The 24,069-nt window shown below is 48.1% G+C and overlaps 1 protein-coding gene across 10 annotated transcripts in view; it reads right to left on the bottom strand.

The window, feature by feature from the left end:
* Positions 1–132: 132 nt before the first annotated feature.
* BAZ2A (bromodomain adjacent to zinc finger domain 2A) overlaps positions 133–24,069 on the bottom strand; it is a 41,897-nt gene continuing 17,960 nt past the window's right edge. For 6 of the 10 annotated variants that reach the window (XM_033221651.1, XM_033221650.1, XM_033221653.1 and 3 more), the window contains 28 exons: positions 21,934–22,071; positions 19,526–20,119; positions 18,472–18,657; positions 17,552–17,770; positions 16,329–16,802; positions 16,129–16,189; positions 14,984–15,092; positions 14,687–14,788; positions 14,309–14,519; positions 10,800–10,900; positions 10,414–10,479; positions 9,997–10,230; positions 9,229–9,483; positions 8,741–8,955; positions 8,371–8,445; positions 7,678–7,858; positions 7,517–7,576; positions 6,865–7,009; positions 5,685–6,343; positions 5,327–5,549; positions 5,079–5,234; positions 4,817–4,968; positions 4,319–4,608; positions 4,081–4,213; positions 3,820–3,966; positions 3,247–3,476; positions 2,986–3,129; positions 2,499–2,900 (listed from right to left, as the gene is read on the bottom strand). In XM_033221651.1, coding sequence (XP_033077542.1) covers positions 2,735–2,900; positions 2,986–3,129; positions 3,247–3,476; positions 3,820–3,966; positions 4,081–4,213; positions 4,319–4,608; positions 4,817–4,968; positions 5,079–5,234; positions 5,327–5,549; positions 5,685–6,343; positions 6,865–7,009; positions 7,517–7,576; positions 7,678–7,858; positions 8,371–8,445; positions 8,741–8,955; positions 9,229–9,483; positions 9,997–10,230; positions 10,414–10,479; positions 10,800–10,900; positions 14,309–14,519; positions 14,687–14,788; positions 14,984–15,092; positions 16,129–16,189; positions 16,329–16,802; positions 17,552–17,770; positions 18,472–18,657; positions 19,526–20,119; positions 21,934–22,069 — 5,724 coding nt within the window. In that variant the 5' untranslated portion in view covers positions 22,070–22,071 and the 3' untranslated portion in view covers positions 2,499–2,734. Of the gene's footprint in view, positions 2,901–2,985; positions 3,130–3,246; positions 3,477–3,819; positions 3,967–4,080; positions 4,214–4,318; positions 4,609–4,816; positions 4,969–5,078; positions 5,235–5,326; positions 5,550–5,684; positions 6,344–6,864; positions 7,010–7,516; positions 7,577–7,677; positions 7,859–8,370; positions 8,446–8,740; positions 8,956–9,228; positions 9,484–9,996; positions 10,231–10,413; positions 10,480–10,799; positions 10,901–14,308; positions 14,520–14,686; positions 14,789–14,983; positions 15,093–16,128; positions 16,190–16,328; positions 16,803–17,551; positions 17,771–18,471; positions 18,658–19,525; positions 20,120–21,933; positions 22,072–24,069 lie in introns of all 10 variants that reach the window. The other 4 variants (XM_033221647.1, XM_033221645.1, XM_033221646.1 and 1 more) reach the window with 4 other exon arrangements.

Below are 24,069 nucleotides of genomic sequence, written 5' to 3'. Positions count from 1 at the left end.
TGCTGGGATTACAGGCTTGAGCCACCGCGCCCGGCCGCCTGTGGTCTCTTAAGCCAGTCATAACCATCCCAACGCCGTCTCCCCCTCAGGTGTACACGTAGAAGGGAAGATGAATACACAGAGTCTTTTGAATCTCTATCAAATGTGGTTTTTTTTTATTCAACTGACAAGCACTTTTCTACAGCTGCACTTGTGGAACATCACATGGCAAAAACAGGAGTTTTTTCGCTAGACTTTTTTTTCTTTTTAACCTTATTAAAAATGAGATTGGTCCTAAAAATATAGAAAGAAATAAATTTAAATTCACAAAAAACTGTACATTATCAAAAAGTCACTAAAACACCACATTTGGTTATATAAAAAGTCCCTTTTGCTGTAAAAGGAACACGGAAACTTGTTGGTGTTGATGGTGTGGTTTCTTCCTGTCAACCAGACTGATGGAGGGGAAGCAAAAGGGCAGGGGGTGGGTTGTCTTTTTATCTTAAACCTGCTTTCCCTACCAAATACTCTTGTCATGAGAGAAAATCCACCTAGCTCAAGGGGGCAGTGACGATGAGGAAAGAAAAGCAAGAAATGGCCCCTCTGATTATGCCCGATCCCTACCCCCACCCCACCCCGCTCCAGCCCCCACTTCTTCAAACTGAGGCTAGGACCCCACCCCGCCATGAGTGCCTGGTCCCTAGGGAAAGAGATGGAGCTGGGAAAGGAACACAAAGCAGGAACCATGGAGATTTCGCTCCCCCATCCACCTCACCTCCAATAATGAAATTAATCTAGTACATCTTATACCAGGGGAAAACTGCCAGGGGGAAAAAGCGGAGCCCCCAACTCTAACAGTTTCAACTGTCTAACACAAAGTTTGTTACAGCGCAGTTATTTAGATAAAATATAAATATTTATGCATAATATAAAGTCAATTCAAATATTCTTCAATCCACCTCTTACTTAAAAGCAAAAAAAAAAAAAAATCTCAAATAAAATTAAAAATTTGAGGTTTATCTGACAGAAAAGGCGACTTTAGAAATAGGCTATGGGGGAGAAGGGGCATCAAGGAATAAAGGGGCTGCCGCAGGACCTACACTGCCCCTACCCCCTTCAGTGGCTCTTCAGTACTGCCAGAATACAAGGAATGCTCCACCTCACCTGGCACCCCCACCCCCAGTGGAACATTTCTTGGATGCCTCAGCTCTCTGCTTGGGCCAGCCAGCAGCCACCTCCCCAGTGCAAGTACCCGTAATCTCTGAAGGGAGGGGCTCTGCTGAGCAGGAGAAGCAGGGGGCCAAGGGCCCATGGCTATACCTGGGAGTCAGCAGCTTTCCTTTCATGTTGGGGGTTAACTTGGACACAGTCACATGTAGGGCAGTGATGGACCCAGAACCCCTCCTCCCTACTCTCCTGTGCTCCAGGGTCTCTGCTGCTGGGGAAGGGGTCCTGGAGTATGAAGTGAAGAAAAGCACAACTAAATGGGATAAGGAAAAGATCCAGTTCTACCACTCTCCCGTAGAAGCTTAAGATTCAAAACTACCGAGAGGAGAGGGAGTTCCTGCTGAAAGATTGCACAGTCTGAAGAGGCTGGAACAAAAATGACCAGGAGAGAGACACAGCCTTGTCTCCAGAGAAATTGTTCCTGTGGTTTCCCAAAGACAAAAAAGTGATGGTTTTAAACAATGGGAAAAATGGGAATGAAAACAGATACTTAGGGAAACTGAATGGATCCTATCAAACAATACAGGGTCACAAGCACAGCATCTTCTCTCACACACACACACTCACACACAGCGTGCTCTCTCTCTGAGGCCGGCCCCATTGCTACCTGGCCTCCATCTTGGGGTGCACCCAAACTCAGCAGTAGTTGTCCCTGAGGAGTTCCCAAGAGGGTTTGGGAAGGAGGTGGGGAAGGAGGCTGGAAGGCCCAGGAGGCCTCCCTGCCCTCTCCCCAGCTACTGAGTTTCAGAAAAGGCTGGAAACTCAGCATGTGAGGAGCATCCAATGTCATACAGGGGATAGCTATCGGCAGGAAGATGGGGACAGAGAAAAAGACAGGGACCTCTGAACGTTTTTTTTCCTTTGAAGGGAAAAGATTTGGGAGAAGAGAAAAGGAGGGAGGAACCCGTACACGATAGTTTTACATTATTGGATAAGAGAAAATCTGAAAACTGGGGGGTGGGAGGTGGGAAAAGAAAAACAGACAGCGAAAAGCGGGGAAGGGACTGAACATGGAAGCAGCATGTCCAGGGCCCGGTGTCCGGCGCGACACACTTGGGAGTTAAGTCCACTTTACTGGCCGTCACTGCGGGTCCGCACACAGTACAGAGTGTTTCTTGGTTTCACACATTCACTAGAACTATTGCTATTGTTAAATAACCCCAGAATGCTGGGGCACGTACAGGGGAGGAGAGGAAGCAGGGAGGAGGAAGTAGGGACTTCTTTCCCCGTCCCCATTTTTAATTAGCAAATAAAACAGAAAAGAAAAATTATTTTTGTCTTTCTTTTTTTGGCTTTTAGTCCAGAAGGACCTCATCTCTGCACCTCTTATTTGAGGAGCAAGAGGAGGAAAGGGAGAAAAGGATATAGGAATAAGAGGATGTGGGGCGCTGCCAAGGGCAAGGTCAAAAATCAGGGTTGTATCTGACTTGAGGCTGGACCCAGGGCAGCATCAGCAGGTGAAAATGGCAGGTTTTTTGTTTGGAAGGTGGGGGGAGATGCCACAAGGTGACTCCCCACCTCCCTTGCCTCACAGATTGGCCTGTTTTCCCTGATAAAACTCCTCCCAGCGGCTCTCGAAGAAGCGGCGCATGATGTGCCCAGCCTTGCCTACTTCAGAGTCATCCTCGTTGAAGGTCTGGCAGTTGTCAAATACCAAGAGGGCATCAGCTGCAAACTCTTCTGAGCTGGTGTACCTGGACAGGGCAGGGGCAAAGCTGGGAGCTGGGTAGGAGTTGCAGCAGTAGCAAATACCAGGCGGATGCACCCACATCTACTTACCCTCCCCTGAGCAGCCGCTCCCGCATGGTGGAAAAATCCATAGGATTTTTGATGATGCGCCGGTACCCACTCACCAAACGTGGGTTCACAGGCTCTAGGAAAGGCCAGGCTGCATCATGGGACTCCATCTCCATCAGGATAATCCTATCATTACAGGGACAGTGATGGCTCCATCTCAGGAAGCAAATATACTGACCCCTCCCAGCCCTTTCCTCTGGCAGAGGTAGAGCCAACTGTCCCCCCAGGATTCACTCAACTCACTCGCAAAATGTGAGATCACTGTGGTGGTTCCGCATTGAGAGTCGCCGCCGCTTGGAGGGGGACTGCCCCTCTTCTGAGTACCGAGGCCCTGCTGCTGGGCTTTCTCGGCCCCTCAACAGTACCCGGCGTCGGCGGCCATCACCCTCTGAGAAGTTCAGCGAATAAGCACTTTTCCGCTTCTGGCCTCGCTTTGGGAAACCAGGCTTCTGAGTGAATTCTCCCTCTACCTGCTTAGTATAGGAAACCAGTGAGATTAGCAACAGCTGGAGATGCACTGCTTGCCCTACTACAAGCTCTGCCTAAATGTGATTTAAGGCTTCAAAATACCATCATGCATAAGCCGGCACTGGTTTATTCACATAACCCAATGAAGTAGGTAAAAGGGAAGATACAGTTATTCTCATTTTATAGAGAAAGCAATTAAAGCTACAGAATTTAAGTGACTTGTCCAAAAAAGGACTTAGAACCCAGGTCCCCTAACACCCAGTCTGGGACTCTTTCCAAGGAGACGAGAGATTGAGGATAATCTCTGATTTCTGTTTGAGTGTGGGAAAGAAAGAGCAGAAGCCTCACCTGAGCCAGACAGACCGTACAAAACCAATCTCCTTCTGGGACAGCCTCCATCTTGGGACGATGGCAGTAAATGTGGCAGCCACGGTCACACCCATCACAAAGCAGAAGAAACTCATCATTGTCACCCTTCCGGCAGACTAGACACGTCTGGACCAAGGTTGTGAGGAGGCAGAATGAGTTCTCAAGCCTCTACCTGCCAGTGACCCCACCCGCCCCTGCTGGCTGGCCCCTCAGCCTTTCCAGGCTCTCTCAGACTCTTACCACTTTGTTGACAGACTTCTCCCAGGCAATGGACCTCTCCAGCTGGCCCAGGCATAAGCACACCTGGGCTGCGCTCCGGCACCGCTCGAGGGTCTGGCGCCAGACACGAATGCGAGGGGTGATCTCGTATGATCTGGAGGGAGAAAGTGGTGATCTTTGGAGGAAGAGCAGGATCCACTAAAGAGGGAACTTATCCCTTTCTCTCCAAGACCAAGAATGGAGGGTGGGAGTCACTCACATCTCTGTAGTGGTGCCCTCAGGGGCACCATTAGGTGTGCTAAGCAGGGCCTTCTCCAGCACAACCTCATGAGTTGGCCAGAGGGGCTCCCGCAGGTACCGCCGTTCTACATTCTGTTCCAGGGCAGCCAGCCGCATCACAGCCAGGTCCAAAGGGTTGGTAGTTTTACGCTGAGGTGCCAGTCCTTCCCTGCCTCGACCTCGCCAGGTGATATCCTCCTGGGAGTTGGAGAGGTGCTCACAGTAGGCCAAGTCTTCACGGGTAGAGTCTGGGCTAGGACATGTCCAGCCCTTGAGTTAAGAGAGAGGAATAAAACTCACTGTAAAAGGAGGAAAATTTGGCATAGGAAAAAAACCAAACAAACAACAAAAAAAAAAAACATGACCCACTTAAGGTAGGTCACCTGTGAAGTAGGGACCCAGGGATTTTTCTAACAGGGCATAAGGGACTAATGCTTTTCCCTAAACAACTTCCTACACAGTGCCAATCCCAGCATACCCGAATCTGCAGATCAGACATGATAACCCGCTGCTCCAGATCCTCGACCCACTGAAGCACTGCTAGGTCTGTCTCATACGTCTTCTCTTTGGGAGACCAGCTCATAATCCCTTCTTGAAAGACAGGTAGTTGCCTGGGCTCAAAGATGGGGTCTGAGAAGAGAGGTGGCAGAGGGAGAGGCCCATCAGGCTGTTGTCCACAGCAGCAGCTCAATGCTTACCCTGGGCTCTTCAGCTCAAGCTGGGTGTAGGAGTATATTTACCAGCTGAGGGCCGTAGGCAGACTTCCTGCAAGAAGTCCCTGTGCTTGTTAAGGTGTTTGTGAAGTGCCTTCTCCCGGATACCTCGGGGATGTAGGGCCTTGAGCATGGCATCCAACGTCTCAGGATCTCGTATCCACCACCAGCCTGAGCACATCTCTGTGAGCGGATGAGATGTATGTGGGGTGCCAGCTGTGAAGCACTGCCCACACTGGATACCCCGACTCCACTCTCACTCCAAGATCACTCACCAGGTGGGACAGGCTGGGCCGTCAGCTGGGTTAGGTAACGCTGTTCCATTTGTTTGAAGAACTTACTGGGAGGTCTCCCTCTCCGTTTGGGCTGTCCCAGCCCTGTGGGACTCTGTGGCATTTCTCCAGGGTCTCCTGCTCGCCTCTTAGGGGCCAACCCAGCCAAGGGCGTGGAAGAGAACTGCACTGGAGAACAAGGGTTGGCAGCACTGGGTCTATTCATCTGTGAATAAAATGAGACATAACGATGTTTTCATGTTTATAGGTTGCCTCAACTTCAGGCAGCAGCTCCATACCCAGGCAATGGTGCCTGTGGCAAGATGAAATCAAGTGCATACTACTAATTCTGGCTACTTACTGGCTTGGAGGAGGCAAGCTGCTGAGGGGAGGGAGTGGGTTGGTCCTCAGAAACTGCAGGGGGTGGTGTAGGGGCAGCATTGCAGGGCATCTGGGCTGAGACGTTAAACCAGAGTGCTTGAGGATCAGGGCTGGATTCTGCTTCATCAGGCTCTGGCTCTGGCTCCTCCGGGGGCTGTGATGGAGCTGGGTCTAGTTTTCCAGGACTGCTATCAGGCGTGAGGACTGAGCTGCTCAACAGGGAGCTATGGCTCTGAGTCTGGCTCAGCCAAGACAGGAAGGCTGACTGGCTGAGGTCATGCTGGCTCTGACCCAGTGACAAAGGGGAGCTTTCTTGCTCCAGGAACCCCTTATGGGACTGAGGATGGGACTGAAGCTGAAGCTGAGGCTGGGGCTGGGCAGGAGCATGAAGCTGAGCCTCAGGCTGAAGCTGGGCCTGGGGCTGTTCTGAATCCTGACCCCTGACAGGGGACTTAAGATGCCTAGGTTGCATAGACCCAGGCTTAGTTTTTCGAGGTCGGCCTCGGGCCCGGGCAGGAGAACTGGCAGTGGTGTTGGAGCCAGCTAACTCCATCTTCACAGAGAAGAGGGCAGAGTTGAGTGACGTATGGGCTGCCACTTTTAAGGAGTCAGTTTCCTTCTTTATCACATCCTCAGGAACTGTAAAGAGAAGTAAAGAACTTAAGACATATGCTGACATACAAGGGAAAAGTAAAAGGGTGTATAAACTTAGGACCTATGCTTTCTTTTTCTCTTGGACTTAGTCCCCCTTTTTCGAGATTCCACAGGGAAGAGCTTACATACCAATGAACACAATATCTGGGGAAGAAACATTATTCTCCCAAGTAATGAGCAGCAGCAGCACAATTATAAGCTAACATTTATTGTGAACTAACTATAGGTTAAGTATTATTCTAAGAGACTTAACTCATTTTAATCCTCTCAGTAGCCTCATGAAGTACAAATACTATTATTATCTCAACTTCACAAATGAAGAAACAGAAATATACAGCTGGAAATGGCAGAGCAGGTGGGTAGGCAGCTTTACTCTAAAATCTATGCTCTTAACCATTACACCCTATTATCAGAAAATGAAAGAAGCCCAAGACTCCTAAGGAAAAGAAATTATTTAATTCTTGTTTGATAGGACTCAGAATCCACACTCCCACAGACACACCTACCTAAGTTCCCCTCTGTTCCTTCTACAAAGATACCAGCCAAATATGGCAATACCCAGTAGCGACGTCTGTAGCGGTCTTGACCCAGGGAGACCGCCCGAAGCATCTGGGATGAGTGAAGCAGCTTTTTGCGAAAGAAAAGCTGACGCTGGGTAGACAATGAAAATGAAGATGAATAAACACATTTATAGAGTGACAGTGGTGAATTCATCCAGTATATCGGAGAAAGGCAATGGCTCTAAGCCCCTCTATAAAAGTGATGCCATCTGGGCCTAACTCAGAAGGTGATTAAAGGTCAAGAGCGGTGGCTCACGCCTGTGATCTGAGCACTTTGGGAGGCCAAGGCAGGTGGACTGCTAGAGCCCAGGAGCTCCATGTTACCAGCCTAGGTAACATGTGGAAACTCTGTCTCTATAAAAACACAAAAATTGGCCAGGCATGGTGGCTTCCGCCTGTAGTCCCAGCTACTTGGGAGGATCACCTAAGCCCAGGAAGTTGAGGCTGCAGTGAGCCATGATCATACCACTGCACTCCAGCCTGGGTAATAGAAACTCCATCTCAAAAGAATAAAAATTAAAATTCAATTTAAAAAATACAGTGATCAATTCTTGCCCAGCCCGTATCTCCAACTCTTGGGAGGTTAGAAGCACAATACCTTACTGAGTTTTTCTATCTGGCGCTCTAGCTCTGGGATGCTAGATGCTGTGGCATCAACCTGGGGAGAAACATGTGAGCATTAAGAAAAAGGAGGTTATCAGATTCAAGAAAGAGGAATCTATTTTCTAACTCCCACTTTCCTTGATCTTGGGCCAGTACCTCTCCATCTCTTCGACCCCTGCGGCCATGAACAGCTGCTATAGACTCCTCTTCTTCCTCTTCTTCCATGCCACTGGTCTCCTCCATGATCCGAGAACTGCGCCTCCGTCCCAGGCATTCCTCTGGCCCTTCCATCTCTACCTCAGACCGCCCAGTTCGCTTGGCCAGAACAGTTTTCAGTCTTGAAACACATGGAGAAAGATTAAGGGATGGCCGAGCGCAGTGGCTCACACCTATAATTCCAGCACTTTGGGAAGCCAAGGCAGGCGGATCACCTGAGGTCAGGAGTTCGAGACCAGCCTGGCCAACATGGTGAAACCCTGTCTCTACTAAAAATACAAAAATCAGCCAGGTGTGGTGGTGGGCACCTGTAATCCCAGCTACTTGGGAGACTGAGGCAGGAGAATCGCTTGAACACGGGAGGCAGAGGTTGCAGTGAGCCGAGACTGCACTATTGCATTCCAGCCTGGGCAACAGAGCAAGACTCCATCTCAAAAAAAATTAAGGGAAACTGGTGAGGAACATGATAGTGCCACAAAAGAAATACCTGGACTCCAAACCACCCTGGGCCCTGGTAAGGTCCCAAACCCAGGGAAGGGGCTAAAGCATCACATTTCACGCCAAAACCCCGGCTATGCTTCACCCGCCCCACTTCTCTCCTCTCTGGGGCTCTACCCTCTGTTTGGTCCCTACCTCCGGAGCCGACCTTCAACAATCCACTTGTTTTTCCTGTAGCTGGACATACTCTCCAGAGTCTTGTCAATCTCACTGCAGGGGAATAGGGAATAGGATGAAGTGGCAGCACAAAAAAAGGGAAAGGAGGCTCAAGGGTAAAGGGGCTGCAGTTGAAAAAGGAGTTCCAGCCTAGAAACTAGATCAGATGAATGGCAGAGGAAGGCTTAGGCTCTCCCAGGGAGGGCACTGCAATTCAGTCCCAAGTCACTCCACATCTTCAGAACATGGCAGTGAACACATATTTCTGAGGACTTCTGGAAAGCTAGAAGTCCTCCATCCCATTCTGATGCAAGGCATACAATGACCATCCCCACTCCCAGCCTCTCACTTGATGATGAGGGTGGAGCCATTGAGCTCATGCACAAGGAAGGCCAGGACAGCAGCCTTCTGCTGGGGTGACTGGGCCTGAAAAGGCTGGGTGCGCAGGCGGTCACAGAGGGCTGGCTCTACTCCGTATGCCATAAGGAAGCAGCGCAGGATCTCCGACACATTGTCTCTTGTCAGTGGGATCTCAGACACCTTCTCCCCCAAGATCTTTAGGGACTGTGTGGAGGAGAGCATAATGGGAGTGAGTAGGGAAAGACAAACAACCAAGTTGGGTGAATGTGCAACAGGAAAATACACCAGAAGAGAACTATGGGGGTTAAGGTAGCATACAAAAGACCACAAAAGAAAAGGAGTAAAATAAAGAAAAATAACATGAGGAGAGAGGAGTCAGGAAGAAAAAGAAATGGAAAAATATAAGGAAAAGAGAAACACTAAGTAGTTATATCTCCTTTACTTGTCCTGGTTACTTTGGGAGGGACTTGCACTCACCTGACAGTAGGAGGGCAAGCCAGGATCATGGAGTGCAGCCTTCAGCAGCCTCACCAGCAGGTCTTGCACCTCACCCAAGCTGTCGCCCTGACACAGGAGTCCCTCCTGCAGGACCCCCAGGCTAGGCACATCTTTGGCAGGATCAAAGCCCAGCACCTTGCCAAAGCTATGCAGGAACTCCACAATGGTCAAGCAGTCTGAGAAGGCCCCACTGGGCAATGTCAGACCAGGGACTCGTGAGAAGTCAGGCAGGGGCTACAGAGATAAAAGTGTTCTGTCAAAATAAAATAGTGTTAACTGTTTTTTAAAACAAAAGTTAACACTGGGGTTCTTCCTTTAATCTTTATGTATTTTTTTTTTTTTTTTTTTGAGATAGGGTCTCACTCTTGTCACCCAAGCCAGAGTGCAGTGGCATGATCTCTGCTCACTGCAGCCTTGACCTCCTAAACCCAAGGAATTCTCCCACCTCAGTCTCCCAAATAGCTGGGACTACAGACAGGTACATGCCACCATACCCAGCTAATTTTCATATTTTTTGTAGAGATGAGGTCTCACCATGTTGCCCAGGCTGGTCTTGAACTACTGGGCTCGAGCAATCTGCCCGCCTCAGCCCTCCCAAAGTGCTGGGATTACAGGTGTGAGCCATGGCACCCGGCCTTCCTTTAATCTTTAATGGAAATGTTTCTCCCATTGCAGAAGTCCCTGTTTTTTTTTTTTAAAGGAAAGTCTTCCCAACTGACCAAGGAACTGTTACTCTCTCCTCACTACCTGGTGGTCAGTCAGACACATATCCTCTGTTGGCTTCTTCATTTCCTCCAAGATCATCTGTTGCCTCTGCCGTTCCTCCAAGCGCCTCTGTGTGGCCAGGGTCTTATCTGCTTTACAGGCTGGCTTGGCTTTGGCCACCTCCTCCTTTTCCTTCATTTTTACCTTCTCCTTCTTTTCCCTCTTGACTTTTTCCTTCAGTTTTTCCTGCTTTGTCTTTCCCTTTTCTTTCTCAGCCTACCCAAGGAAAAGAGGAACCAAGAGTGCCATAAAGATACCAGTTACTATCCTTCCCTGTTCCCAGTCCTCCCAACCTCACAGCCCAGAAATCTCACTATAAAACAAGACTGATGTACGTGTCTTGCAAAATCAGTTTAGTGGCTTCAAAATTATACTTGGCAAGTTTGTACATGCACCTACCTTGGATTTCTTCTTAGCTTCCTTCTGCTTTAAGCTCTTGGTCTCTTGTTTCCGCTTATTTCTGGCCTGTAAACCATAAGGGAAGTCATTTCTCCTCAAACTCTGAAAGCATCTCTGCTTGGGCTAGGATTCAAAAACAGACAAGGGTGCTGGGGAGGAGAGGTGAGAGATGGAATGAGGGGTTGGCAATGGATTAATTCTCTCACCCTAGAGATGCCCACATTATTTTTGAACAAGCCCAATTCTCTAAATCAAGCGCAAGAAATTTCAGGGTAATGAAGATATACTGCTACACAGGGAGTGCTGGATGTGGGAGATGAAAATAAAAGATGAAGTAGGTTGTAGGAAAAATTAACCTACTGTGTCATCTCTCTGATGTCCCTCACCTGCCCTTGGATAGTAGTCTGACACTCTCCCCGTTGTACCTTCTGCCTCACCTTCTTCTTGCTTTTACCAATCTTTGCTTTATCTTCCTCATTCGATGTTTCTTAAGAGCAGAAAGAAAAATGAAACAAGTGAGGCAGGAAGGCAGTTCTCTAGCGTCCAGGGCCACACATGCCTGTCTCAAAGCTGGCCTCCCAAGCAGTTCCCTGAAGAATCTAGAGTAGTTTTTTTTTTTTTTTTTTTTTTAAGTATACATAATAAAACATTGGGGGGAAAAATGTAGGAGAGGCACCTGCTATGGGGGTGGCACAAAGAACTCAAATGACATCTGCCCAGAAGCACCCGCCCCTGGCTCCAATCAGACTGCTTTACGAGGTGTCCTGCTGATAGAAAAGAGGCCACGGCCGGGCGCGGTGGCTCAAGCCTGTAATCCCAGCACTTTGGGAGGCTGAGACGGGTGGATCACGAGGTCAGGAGATCGAGACCATCCTGGCTAATACGGTGAAACCCCGTCTCTACTAAAAATACAAAAACTAGCCGGGCGAGGTGGCGGGCGCCTGTAGTCCCAGCTACTCGGGAGGCTGAGGCAGGAGAATGGCGGAAACCCAGGAGGCGGAGCTTGCAGTGAGCTGAGATCTGGCCACTGCACTCCAGTCCGGGTGACAAAGCGAGACTCCGCCTCAAAAAAAACCAAAAAAACAAAAAAAACAAAAAAAAGAAAAGAGGCCACAATGGCAGAGTAGCCTTGTAGCCAATCTCTATCCCAGGATACCTGACAAGAGCAGCAACCCACGGACTGATTTTAGAGCAGAGAGCAGAGAAAAGATATAGCAAGCCAAACTGTCAGGGAAAGAGGGTAGTAGTTAGAAGCACTGATTAACCAAGGATGTGCCGAAAAAAAGCCCACACAGCGGACACCTCAAAAGAATCAGATCGGCCGGGCACGGTGGCTCAAGGCTGTAATCCCAGCACTTTGGGAGGCCGAGACGGGCGGATCACAAGGTCAGGAGATCGAGACCATCCTGGCTAACGCGGTGAAACCCCGTCTCTACTAAAAATACAAAAACTAGCCGGACGAGGTTGCGGGAGCCTGTAGTCCCAGCTACTCGGGAGGCTGAGGCAGGAGAATGGCGTAAACCCAGGAGGCGGAGCTTGCAGTGAGCTGAGATCCGGCCACTGCACTCCAGCCTGGGCGACAGAGCCAGACTCCGTCTCAAAAAAAAAAAAAAAGAATCAGATCAACATTGACATGGTTATTGATCATGCTCAGCTCCATGTCTTGCTTCACTAAAAGTTCTGAATTTCTTCCTTCCGGAAGACTTGGGGAAGTATGATTCTGCAAGCAATAGAGTATTTCATAATTGATGTTTCTGACATGACTCTCTCTCTCTCTATAAATATATATATGTATGTGTATATATATGTATGTATATACAGACACGGAGTCTTGCTCTGTCGCCCAGGCTGGAGTGCAATGGCACAATCTCGGTTCACTGCAACCTCTGCCTCCCAGGTTCAAGCCATTCTCCTGCCTCAGCCTCCTGAGTAGCTGGGACTACAGGTGTGTGGCCAACACGCCCTGCTAATTTTTTGTATTTTTAGTGCAGGAGGGGTTTCACCGTTTTAGCCAGGACGGTCTCGATCGCCTGACCTCATGGTCCGCTGGTCTTAGCCTCCCAAAGAGGTGGGATTACAGCAGTGAGCCACCGTGCCTGGCCCTGACATGACAATATTTATTAATTTGTTTCTGGTATAGAAATGCCACCACATGTCTACATGACAACCCTTTAAGACAATTACGGGCAGATGAACTACCTAAGGCTTTGATTAAAATATGAGACTTGGCCGGGTGCAGTGGCTCACGCCTGTAATCCCAGCACTTTGGGAGGCTGAGGCAGGTGGATCACCTGAGGTCAGGAGTTCGAGACCAGCCTGACCAACATGGAGAAACCCCATCTCTACTAAAAATACAAAATTAGCCGGGTGTGGTGGCACATGCCTATAATCCCAGCTACTCTGGAGGCTGAGGCAGCAGAATCGCTTAAACCTGGGAGGTTTTAACTAGGGAATCACTTAAACCTGGGAGGTTGCGGTAAGCCAAGATCGCACCATTGCTCTCCAGCCTGGGCAACAAGAGCAAAAATCCATCTCAAAAAAAAAAAAAGAAAAGAAAAAAAGAAAAAGGTCAGGTGCGGTGGATTACACCTGCAATCCCAACATTTTGAGAGGCCAAAGCAGGTGGATCACAAGGTCAGGAGATCGAGACCATCCTGGCTAACATGGTGAAACCCCGTCTCCACCAAAAATACAAAAAATTAGCCAGGCGTGGCGGCGGGCGCCTGTAGTCCCAGCTAGTCAGGAGGCTGAGGCAGGAGAATGACGTGAACCCAGGAGGCGGGGCTTGCAGTGAGCCAAGATCGCGCCACTGCACTCCAGCCTGGGTGACAGAGTGAGACTCCATCTCAAGAAGAAAAAAAAAAAAGAGACTTGTTCTAGGTCATTTGGTTGAAACATGACAGAGCTACATGTCTGAGTGAGAATCAAGACTAAGTTTTTTCACATTCTTCACACTACACCAGGGTAAATGCACTATTTACTGAAAAATTTAGGTATTTCTCACCCGTCCATCCACCAAAACAGTGCCTATTATTATTATTATTATTATTATTATTTGGAGATGGAGTTTCACTCTTGTTGTCCAGGCTGGAGTGCAATGGTGCGATCTCAGCTCATGGCAACCTCTGCCTCCTGGGTTTAAGTTATTCTCCTGCCTCAGCCTCCCGAGTAGCTGGGACTACAGGCATGCACCACCAAGCCAGCTAATTTTTTTTTTTAGTAGAGATGGGGTTTCACCATGTTTGCTGGGATAGTCTCGATCTCTTGACCTCAAGATCCGCCTGCCTTGGCCTCCCAAAGAGGTGGGATTACAGGCATGAGACACTGTGCCCGGCCTATTATTTTTTTTTAGAAACAGGGTCTTGCTGTGTTACCTAGGCTGGAGTGCAATAACACAACTGCAGTTTACTGCAGCCTCCAAACTCCTGGGCTCAAGTGATCCTCTCCTGCCTGCCTCAGCCTCCTGGGTAACTGGGATTATTAGGCACACACCACCATGCCTGGCTCCCAATTATCTTTTAAATTCAGATGTGAATTCTGAACCTCCATGATCGTAAAAATGAGTAAGGTAAGAGGGTACAACTGAACCAGTATAAGATAAGGAGCTAAAAAATGGAAAGAAAGGGCAAGAAAGTCCTCTCCTCTGGGCTAAACACATCTGGAGACAGCCCAAGGTTTCACTGGTAGCAGCAACTCAACAAAGAATATGGCTGGAAAAGAAGCATTCCCAAGCGCTGGGACTATAACGCTGGATTCCAAAGAGAAGCTGATTCAGATTCATTCTTCCCAGATAATGTTAGTCACGCTCCTGGGAAATCCAGGTATTAGCAATTCATCAACATTTTAGATACCTCACGGAGGCAGCCGAATTCCAAAGTAAGAAACACCACTGTACCTTGGGCCTCCAGTTTCTTTAGGAGGCGGTTGTCTGTCTTGTCCAATAGCTCAGTGATTTTGACCTTAGGTGGCCGACCTCGGCCCCGTTTCACCTTGGGGACTTCCTTAGTCTTAGTCTTCTCAGTGTTTCGAGGTCGACCCCGTTTGCCAGTAATTGCCTGAATCCTCGATGGGATCTCCTCTGCTGAGAGCTGCACCCACTGCAAGCCCTAAGGTAGCAAGGGAGACTGTTACAGTAGGAAGGAATCAGCGCAGGCCACTAGACCCTCGGAACCATTCAATGCCCCAGAACCTTCAAACCCCACAAGAGGAAGCTGCAGCTTGTCCACCAACTCGTCCTCAGGGACAAAAGCGTATTTAACCCTTGGGTCTGCACCTCTGGCGTGTCTCTTTCTTCAAAGAAATCTCCAACAGGCATACGGGGACTGAAGCTGAAGTGCTCACGGCGGACACTGTGTACCACATTGCGGCTCAGGTACTAAGAGGAGGAAGTAAAGTAACATTAATAAAGCTGGAATCCTACCATGTATTTGGTCAGCAAAGGCACAAGCAGAACAGACCCAGAGCAGACAATGGCAGCCTCTTGCCACTGAGCCCAAGAACGGAGTCTTAGGCAGTGGAAAGGAGTCCACTGAGCCCAAGAAAGGAGTCCTTTAAAAAAAAGCTACATTACCTTGATCACTTCTGGAAATTGCTTCATCCTCTTCCCACAGGGGCCATAATACCAGGTCTCCCCCTGCCATCGGTGGCTGCCCTTCTTGATGCGCACCTCTCTCCGCCACCTGCCAGAGAAGCACATGGGCCCTGCCGCCAGGTCACACCCCTACCCACTCCCATGCCACCTAAGAGCCAAGCCCTCTGAGCAGATGGCCCTCCCCACATTTGTATCTCTAGAACTGCAAGCAGATGCAAAAGCACCAACAGAGATAAGCTTGGATAGAAGGCTGACTTAAGCTCCAGCAAATACACCAAGGTCCTTAGGAGAAAAGCATACACAAAACTGCACAAGCTCAGAGAGATCTCCACCCCCCCTTTACAAAATCAGTGAGATAAGCAGTCAGAAACCCCTCCCTGAGCCATTCAGGGCAGTTACTGGATTTCCAGTAAAGAGGATAAAGACCTAAGGGGAATAAAGGCAGAAGACAAAGGACAGGGAGGCAAGCAGAAAAGTACATTTGCTGCTGACTCCATGAAAAGACTCAATATGCCAGGGTTTAGTTAGGAACTCTGTGTTCTGAGCAATATTATTCTAAGACTAACTCTAATCTTTCTCTCAAAATTTTAAGCAGTACTCAGACTTAGTGACCACAAGTAGCCTTGAAGGGGAGGGGTAGGGAAGATCCAGGAAGGCAGTTATTTCCACAAGGCCCTGGTGTCAGCTAGTTTGTTCATTTTGGTCATGTACTATTCCTGCCCTTACCTCTCCTAAGAGCATTAAAACAACAAAACCACCTCAATTCGTTAGTACTAAGTCGCTCCTCATTCATTACTATTCCTTCTCTACAGAAATAAGACAAGCCAGCTAGTTTGGATGTGAGCCTTAGGGTTTGGAAAAGATAATAGCTGGAGCTCCTTGGGCAAAATTGAGTCACTACAAGATGAAGAAAGAATAGGTGATGGAAGACAGACCTTGAGAGAAGATGGAAAACCTAGGAATCTCATGCCAAGAAACATTATCACTGCAGATAACTGTCCTGTAATCTACTCTTGTCTGGCTCATTCCTCCCCCATCTCAGAGGAAAAGAGGCATTCCCTTCTTTCTAGAGTTGTGCATTAAACTTGTCAAGGTCAATAAATGTAGCAAACTAGAGCATTTACCCATGTTGGAGGGGAAGACGAACTTCTTCTGGGGTAGCAATACGTCTCCTCATGACATCACCTTGGGAGGAAGGGATACCCAAGTTAAGAGTTCAAGCAAAATATTTAAACAATAGACCAGCAGGGAAAGGCTAACTGCAACATGGGACAGAAAAGTTTCTTGGAACCAGACAGGGATAGAATAGAATCTGGATACTCACCACTACCAGAAGTAGTGAGTTCCTCTCCAGTGATCTCTTCCAGGTCAGCAGTGGTTTCTAGGAAGCTGCTGGCATCCTTATTTGCTGGGGAGGCTGTTGGAAAGGCAGCTGCTGGGGAAGTTACAGGAGAGGCTTCTGGGGATGTCACTGAAGCCGTCAAGGGGACTTCTGAGGAAACTGCTGGGAGGACTGCTGAGGAAGCTGGAGAGACCACTGAGAAGACTGCTGGAGAGACAACTGTAGAAGCTGCGGGACAAACTTCTGGAGAGATTTCTGGGGAGGCTGCTGGAGAAACCACTAGGGAGACTGCTGGGGAGGTTGTTGGTGAGACTGCTGGTGAGGTTGCTGGATGTAGCTGAATAGTGGATGACTGATCAGGAGCTGGCTCGGTCAGGGATGGTGGGAAGTCTGAAGACTGAGTTTCCATTTCTTCCTGTTCAGCGTCACTACCATTATTCAGGTCAAAGCTGTTATCTAGAATCCAAAGGGACAGGATAGGCTTTAAAAAAAAAAAAAGGCATCACATAAAACAAGAGAATCTACTCAGTCAAACCTGGACCAAGCTAAACAGGGTTACTTCAAGGGGTCTTCCCTAGGGTTGGAAAAAGTAGCAGCTTTTTCTCCCAATCAATCATGAAGATTAAAGGGTAAAGATGCTACAGATGTCACTGTGTGAAGAAACACCTTTTACCTGGTGCCAATAAAGCCTCTGGCCTCCTTCTCCCTACAAATTCCAAGTCTCACAAGTTCTTCAAAGCAGAGGGCACAGGTCAGAGTATAGCAGTCTGTGCCTCTTTTAGTCCCACCATACACTATCCCACAGCCCCTCAGCTCCCAGCAAGGTGCTCTTGCTTTCCCACTTTTTTTTTGAGATGGAGTCTCGCTCTGTTGCCTAGGCTGGAGTGCAATGACACAATCTCAGTTCACTGCAACCTCCACTTCCCAGGGCCAAACGATTCTCCTGCTTCAGCTCCCAAGTAGCTGGAATTACAGGCGCGTGCCACCACACCTGGCTAATTTTGTATTTTTAGTACAGGCGAGGTTTCACCATGTTGGCCAGGTGGTCTTGAACTCCTGATCTCAGGTGATCCGCCCGCCTCGGCCTCCCAAAGTGTTGGGATTACAGGTGTGAGCCACTGTGCACGGCCAGATTTCCCACTCTTAAGGCCCTAACTATGAAACTTATTCTCTCATCTTTCTTTGTCCTACATACCCTCACTTACCTTGCAGGACAGACTCCCCTAGGACAGGTGGAGAGGTGGGACTGGCAAAGATAGAGGTTGATGTTTGACTGTCATCTGCCAGGAGACTGAAGGCAGTAGCATTATTGAGGGAAGGGCACTCAAGGGCAGAAATCACAGGGCTGTCCTCAAGAGGCAGCTTGTCCTCTGCACCCATTAGCTCTGTGTCATCAATACCATATAGTCCTCCACTCACTGGCTCTGTTCACAAGGGTAGAAAAATCAGAGCAGGATAATGAGAAAAAAAATCAGAAAGCAAGACTTAAGAAACACTGGTCAGAAAATATCCAATTCTAGTTCCCACAGTGTTAAGATTCTTCCTAATATTAAATTAGGTAACAACTAAAGCCTTCTCCCTGAAAGAGTAGTCATGAGATTGTAGGGATCATAAAAGTTTGAGGGGAGGCCGAGGCAGGAGAATTGCCTGAGGCCTGGAGCTCAAGACCAGCCTGGGCAACATAGCAAGACCTCATCTCTACAAGATGAAAATGGAAGGAAAGGCATTGGTGGTTATTACTATGCAAAATTCTAGGATTTATCATAAAATGTCTTTCTTGTACTTCAATGGGGTAAAAGGTAACTGTTCACTGACAAATGTTTTCTTCCTAGTTTGTTAGAACCCAGAAAGATCAACTGTGTGGTAATAAGTCCCTATCCAGTGAATTATTACAGCCCAGAGCTCTTGGCCAAAAGTAATACTGGGAAATAACCTGGGACATGAACCAATTCAGCTCAGAGTTCAGTTAGTGCAACAAGGCCAGTGGCATGTAACTGTGGTCTGCCTTAGGCCTACCTGGAAGCCCCAATGCCATGGATTCCCTAATACTTTTCCCATTTTACTGTCTCTTTCAGGTTGGCTATTCTGCATGGATAAATTAAAGGGAGCCAGCCTCCAAACCTACCTGGTGCCAGAGAGTTGAAAGGCTCCAGAGAGTCTTCACTGAGGATTGGAGTGTCTTCCAGTTGATCAGGAAGATGTGAAGGATCATCTAAACAGCTCACTCTGGGGTCAGGGACCAGGACTGAGACCTCTTGGTGTAACGATTCCACAGAAGGGACAGAGCCATTGTAGCCACACATCTTCAGTTCTAGGAAATCCCAGGAGAGACCAAAAGTCAAAATCAGTGCCTTATATTGGTTCATTTAGCTATATTAGGCGGTCAGTCTTTGCTAGAAGGATGTTCATTCATTCAACATTTATTGCAGCCAGTTCTTTGCTGGGAACCGATCACATCAAGATACTCTTGAGCAGAGATGTACTGGTAAAATCAGTCCTACAGCAGGCAAAGAGAGTGGGGTCTGAGATAAGATCTTTATCATGTTCTCAGATATCTCCCCCAGCCAGTGGGAAACAGAGAAAACATCCTGTAATTTTACAGAGTGGTGATTTCCCTTGTATCAGGAATCAACTGGAAGCTAAGCTTCTATCTATTTTGAGGGAAAAGATGAGAGGGGCTGTCACATGTACTAATGCTAAACAACAAAAAAAGGAAACTTGAGTAGACAAATAATGATATGCTCTGCCTGCTTCCTTCCCTCCTTCATATGCCAATCACTACGTTGGGCTCAGACGACTTTAGCAGCCAGTCTGCTCCTGCAACAGTTAGTTAAAACAGCCTCAGTGCCCACTGCTAGACCCTAACCACTTCATATATTTTGAAAGAAGCCTTTCTTGATGCAGGGTGTCTATTGGGGCTGTTTCGGGCTCGCCCACCTGCCCTCTCCAGGCCAGAAGCTCTGCATGAGCTTGAAATAATTTGCACTCCCACTCCCGAGCTGGTGCTACTGCCACAAAAACACCAGCCACTTGGCTCTGCTAATTGCTAATCACCAACATGCAAATCAGCCTCCACTGCAGAGAGCTGAAAAGACAAGTTTTCCTCACTTCAAAAAGCCACTATCCCCCCCCCAGCTCCATTTTCCCTTTCCCCACCCAGTTCACCAACCCAGTTATACCTGGCTGCTCTTCTTCCAGCTCCAGGCTGCCTACCAAGCCAGTGCCATTCTCTGCCACAACTGAAGTCATCTCCTTTTCTGCTGCCTCATCAGGATGGATATCACTGCCTACCTCCTGGGAGGGTGCAAAGGTTTGAATGCTAGATCCCAACATAGGAGAAGTCTGTGGGGAGGTGAAAAAACTAGGGGGTCCATTGGGCATCACCTCAAAATTCTGGTCAGGAAAGGAATCATACAGTTCTTGTGAATCAAAGTTAAGCCCCATGGGACTCTGGGTACCGTTGGCCCAGAACTCTTGGCTCCCAGCCCGAAGGTTAGTGTTGTGACTTGGGGATGAAGGTTGCCGGCTGCCCCCAAGGATGCCGTTGAGTGGGTATTGTCCCCCCGAGAACTGGGAGAGAAGGGGTGGGTCCTTGAGGTTGCTGCCAGAATTGGCAGATGGGTACTGTGAGTAGTTCCAGAGACAGTCGTAGGCCACGCTGGGGTGATGGAGGTGTGAGGTGCTGGAGGAGTGGGGAGCAGAGTTCAAAATCCCTGAAGTAGTAGTGTGAGATACAGTAGATAAGCCATTAACATTCACATCCCCATTCAAACCTGGCAGAGAAGGACAGAAAAGGTCAGTTACAGATATGTAGGCAAGCAACTCTACCAAAACAAACCCAAAGTAATAGCACTGACCAGAAAAAGACATGATAAAGGGAAAGGGGATTCCTCCCCTCTATCTAGTTTTTGGGTCTCTGGAGAACACCAAGCCCAGAGGCTCCTGGATGTAGGCTTAGCAACTGCTACTGAGGCTGCTGAGTAGGGGGCTGGAGAGCACTCCAGGCCTGCCATGGGAGCCACCAGCAGAGCTGGATGCCGCTGCTTACTACTGGCTTTTTTTTTTTTTTTTGGTTTATTTTTGGTTTGTTTGTTTTGAGATGGAGTCTCACTCAGTCGCCAGGCTGGAGTGCAATGGCACAATCGTGACTCACTGCAACCTCCACCTCCCAGGTTCAAGTCAATTCTCCTGCCTCAGCCTCCCGAGTAGCTGGGAATACAGGTGCCCACCACCACGCCCGGCTAATTTTTGTATTTTCAGTAGAGACGGGGTTTCACTGTGTTGGCCAGGATGGTCTCGATCTCTTGACCTTGTGATCCACCTGCCTCGGCCTCCCAGAGTGCTGGGATTACAGGCATGAGCCACCATGCCTGGCCTTTTTTTTGTTTTTAATTAAATGAAACTGTTTGCAGACTCCCTACAGTGACTTGCGTTCTGCCCTACTCTCATTCCCTAGGGGATTTCTTCCCTTGGAGGGGCATGACTGAATTCTCCAGGGGCCCCCTTTCCCCAGTGCCTATTTGGCCCCACAGTGGCACCAAAAGGGACAACCTCCACCTCACTGGCACATGCAGATCCAGCACTTTGTGCTGGGCTGAGAATAGAATTTGCAGTCACCACAGCGACAAGAACCCAGCTCAGAAGGCTGGGTTTGGCCCTTCCCTATAGGCACTAGAAGGTAATATGCCAGCTGGGGGGTGGGGGAGACCTTTGCATGCAGTGCTGTAGAGTTCAGCTGTCAACATCAATGGCAACCCCTGGAATGGAGGATAATCAATCAAAAAGAATCAAGATATTAAGGAAGCTTGAGAGGTAGGGTGGAACCCAATGAAATAAAGGAGCTTCTACCATCTGCAACCTTTTTGGAGAGGATAGGAGGGAGAAGCAGCAGTATTTTTCTGCTGCAAGGAAGGAAGGAAGCAAGTGGGCTTCTCTCTGCTTCCAAGTATAAAGGACCTGAAACCCAAGCAAGATTATAGAGGTACCTGGCGAGTCATGGTACAGAGCAACTGGTAAGCCAAATCCAGGAAAAGACCCAATGCTGGCAGCAACACCTCCATATGGAATTATGAACTTCTCTCTGGGGAACTAGGTAAGCACTAAATTTTCCCTTGTCCCTACCTTCCATCCAAGGACAGAAGGTGGAATAAGTACTTCTAGCATCTGCCTTTCTCTGATGTACAAACTAAAAGGCAATACACTGCAATACACTTCATTCAACTCTCAGTATTGGCCCAGTGTAGCTTCCCTAACCTCTAAAAACAGCTTCTTAGAAGGCTAGTCCTTTATCTCTCTCATGAGTCCAACCTGGTTAGCAGCAGCAGTAGCCACCTCACCACTCTGTCAGCAGCCAGGGGAACAGGGCTGACAGAAGAAAAGGCTAAGATGAAAAAGCCGTTGGGTTTTCCTAACCTCTTCCAACCTTAAGTCAATACAAAAAATGTTTGCAAAAAACCCTAGAACTTGTTCGTAGAAGTTGATTTCTCTCCAGCAGCTAGACCAAAGTGAAGCAAAATCATCCCCCATGAATCCGCCCTTAAGGGTTGATGTCCATTCCCTCCCCAGGCCAAGCAGCCCTCACACTCACTTTTCCCTTGCTGGGGGAAGTTCATGGGAGACCCGTTAGTGTAGAGGCCCTCCCCTGAGGAAGGAGAGGGTTTCAGTCCTGAGGCAGCAGGTGCAGGGGGAAGGCCAGTAAAGTTAAAATGGTCGTTTGCCTCCATTTCTGCAGGAGGGGAGAGAGAGGGGGAAAAAAATACTGGCGGTTAAACAAGGTTATGTCACCTGGAATCTTCCAGGGGGAATGACCCCCGCCCTCCACCTACTTACCCTTCTCCTACCTAAGTACTGCGTGAGGGAAAGTACAAGCTAAGAAAAGAGAAGGAGAAAATACGCCCCAAGGGTGAGCAATGACCCTAAGAAAATAGTCTTTTAAAGCCAGCTTTGGTGATTAAAAAACAAAATAAGTTAGCAAGAAAAACCAAGATACAAGCCTGGAGGAGTTTTCCCTCTGTGTAAGCTCCACTCAGCCCAGGTTACCCTTCTATATTAGATATTAGCCCTCTACTGTAACACTTAACAATCTCCATCCTTTTGTTTTTATCCTCAAGGTAAAGTCTCCCTCCCAGGCCCACAAAAGGTTCTCAAAGCCATCTTTCTGATAGAAAAGCATATTTGATAAACACTCTTTGTTTCATTATTAAACTTGAGCTAAACATAATTTCTAATTATCCTATCCATAGCCCTAGACATCTCAAGATAGTAGTTACATTAGTAAAGGGATTTGAAAAGGAGAATACATTTCAGAAAGGTGATCATAATGGCAAACCTCAAATCAACCAGCAATAATTTTACTCTTTATGCTCCCCAAGAACATGGGTCAGAAAAATGTCAGCAGTGAAAAATTGATTAAATATGAGGGTGTCCCAAAAAATATTATTCTGTTATGTCTATTACGGTTATTACCTAATGTTTTAGTTTTGTGGCTTAAATATAAAGAAAGGGTCACAGAGAAAATAGCAAGATACTTATATTTGTAAAGTGCAATGGCTCAATGAGGTATGGTTAAAAAGTTTTTCACCCTTTCTGAATACTACTAATAATGATGAGAAGCCCTTGATCAGAATGAATTTAACTTTGATAGAGGAAAGGAAAGAAAGCAAACAGAAGCCAGAATTGTTGCTCAAGTCTAACGTATCAGTCGGATTCTTGTGATATCCTAGTGCATACCAACTTGATATGGGAGAAACGTAATCTGTCTTGATACAGAAAAAACAACTCCTGAATTATGTTATTACATTTCAAAAAAGAGAGGAATTCAGGCCAGGTGTGGTGGCTCATGCCTGTAATCCCAGCACTTTGTGAGGCCGAGGTGGGTGGATCACCTGAGGTCAGGAGTTCGAGACCAGTCTGACCAACATGGTAAAACCCTGTCTCTACTAAAAATACAAAAATTAGCTGGGTGGTGGTGGGCGCCTGTAATCCCAGCTAGTCAGGAGGCTAAGGAAGAAGAATCACTTGAACCCGTAAGGCAGAGGTTGCAGTGAGCCGAAATTGCGCCACTGCACTCCAGCCTGGGCGACAAGAGTGAAACTCTATCTCAAAAACAAAAGAATGGCTGGGTGCGGTGGCTCACGCCTGTAATCCCAGCACTCTGGGAGGCCGAGGCGGGTGGATCACAAGGTCAGGAGATCGAGACCATCCTGGCTAACGCGGTGAAACCCCGTCTCTATAAAAAAAATACAAAACATTAGCCGGAAGCAATGACAGGCGCCTGTAGTCCCAGCTACTTGGGAGGCTGAGGCAGGAGAATGGCGTGAACCCGGAGGCGGAGCTTGCAGTGAGCCGAGATCGCGCCACTGCACTCCAGCCTGGGCAACAGAGCAAGACTCCATCTCAAAAAAAAAAAAAAAACAAAAGAATGAATACACTGGTTAAGTACATATATGATGAGGCCTGGCATAGTGGCTCACACCTATAATCCCAATAGTTTGGAAGCCAAAGCAGGGGGACTGTTTGAGGCTACGAGTTTGAGACCAAGCTGGATAACATGGTGAGACTGGTCTCTACAAAACATTTGAAAAGTAGCAGGGTGTGAAGGCCGGGCGCAGTGGCTCACACCTGTAATCCCAGCACTTTGGGAGGTCAAAGCTGGCAGATCACCTGAGGTCAGGAGTTCGAGACCTGCCTGGCCAACATGGTGAAACCCTGTCTCTACTAAAAA

Source organism: Trachypithecus francoisi, unplaced genomic scaffold (assembly GCF_009764315.1).
Source record: "Trachypithecus francoisi isolate TF-2019V2 unplaced genomic scaffold, Tfra_2.0 Lachesis_group11, whole genome shotgun sequence".
Taxonomy (NCBI): Eukaryota; Metazoa; Chordata; class Mammalia; order Primates; family Cercopithecidae; genus Trachypithecus; species Trachypithecus francoisi.
This window is presented reverse-complemented; position numbering and strand designations above follow the sequence as displayed.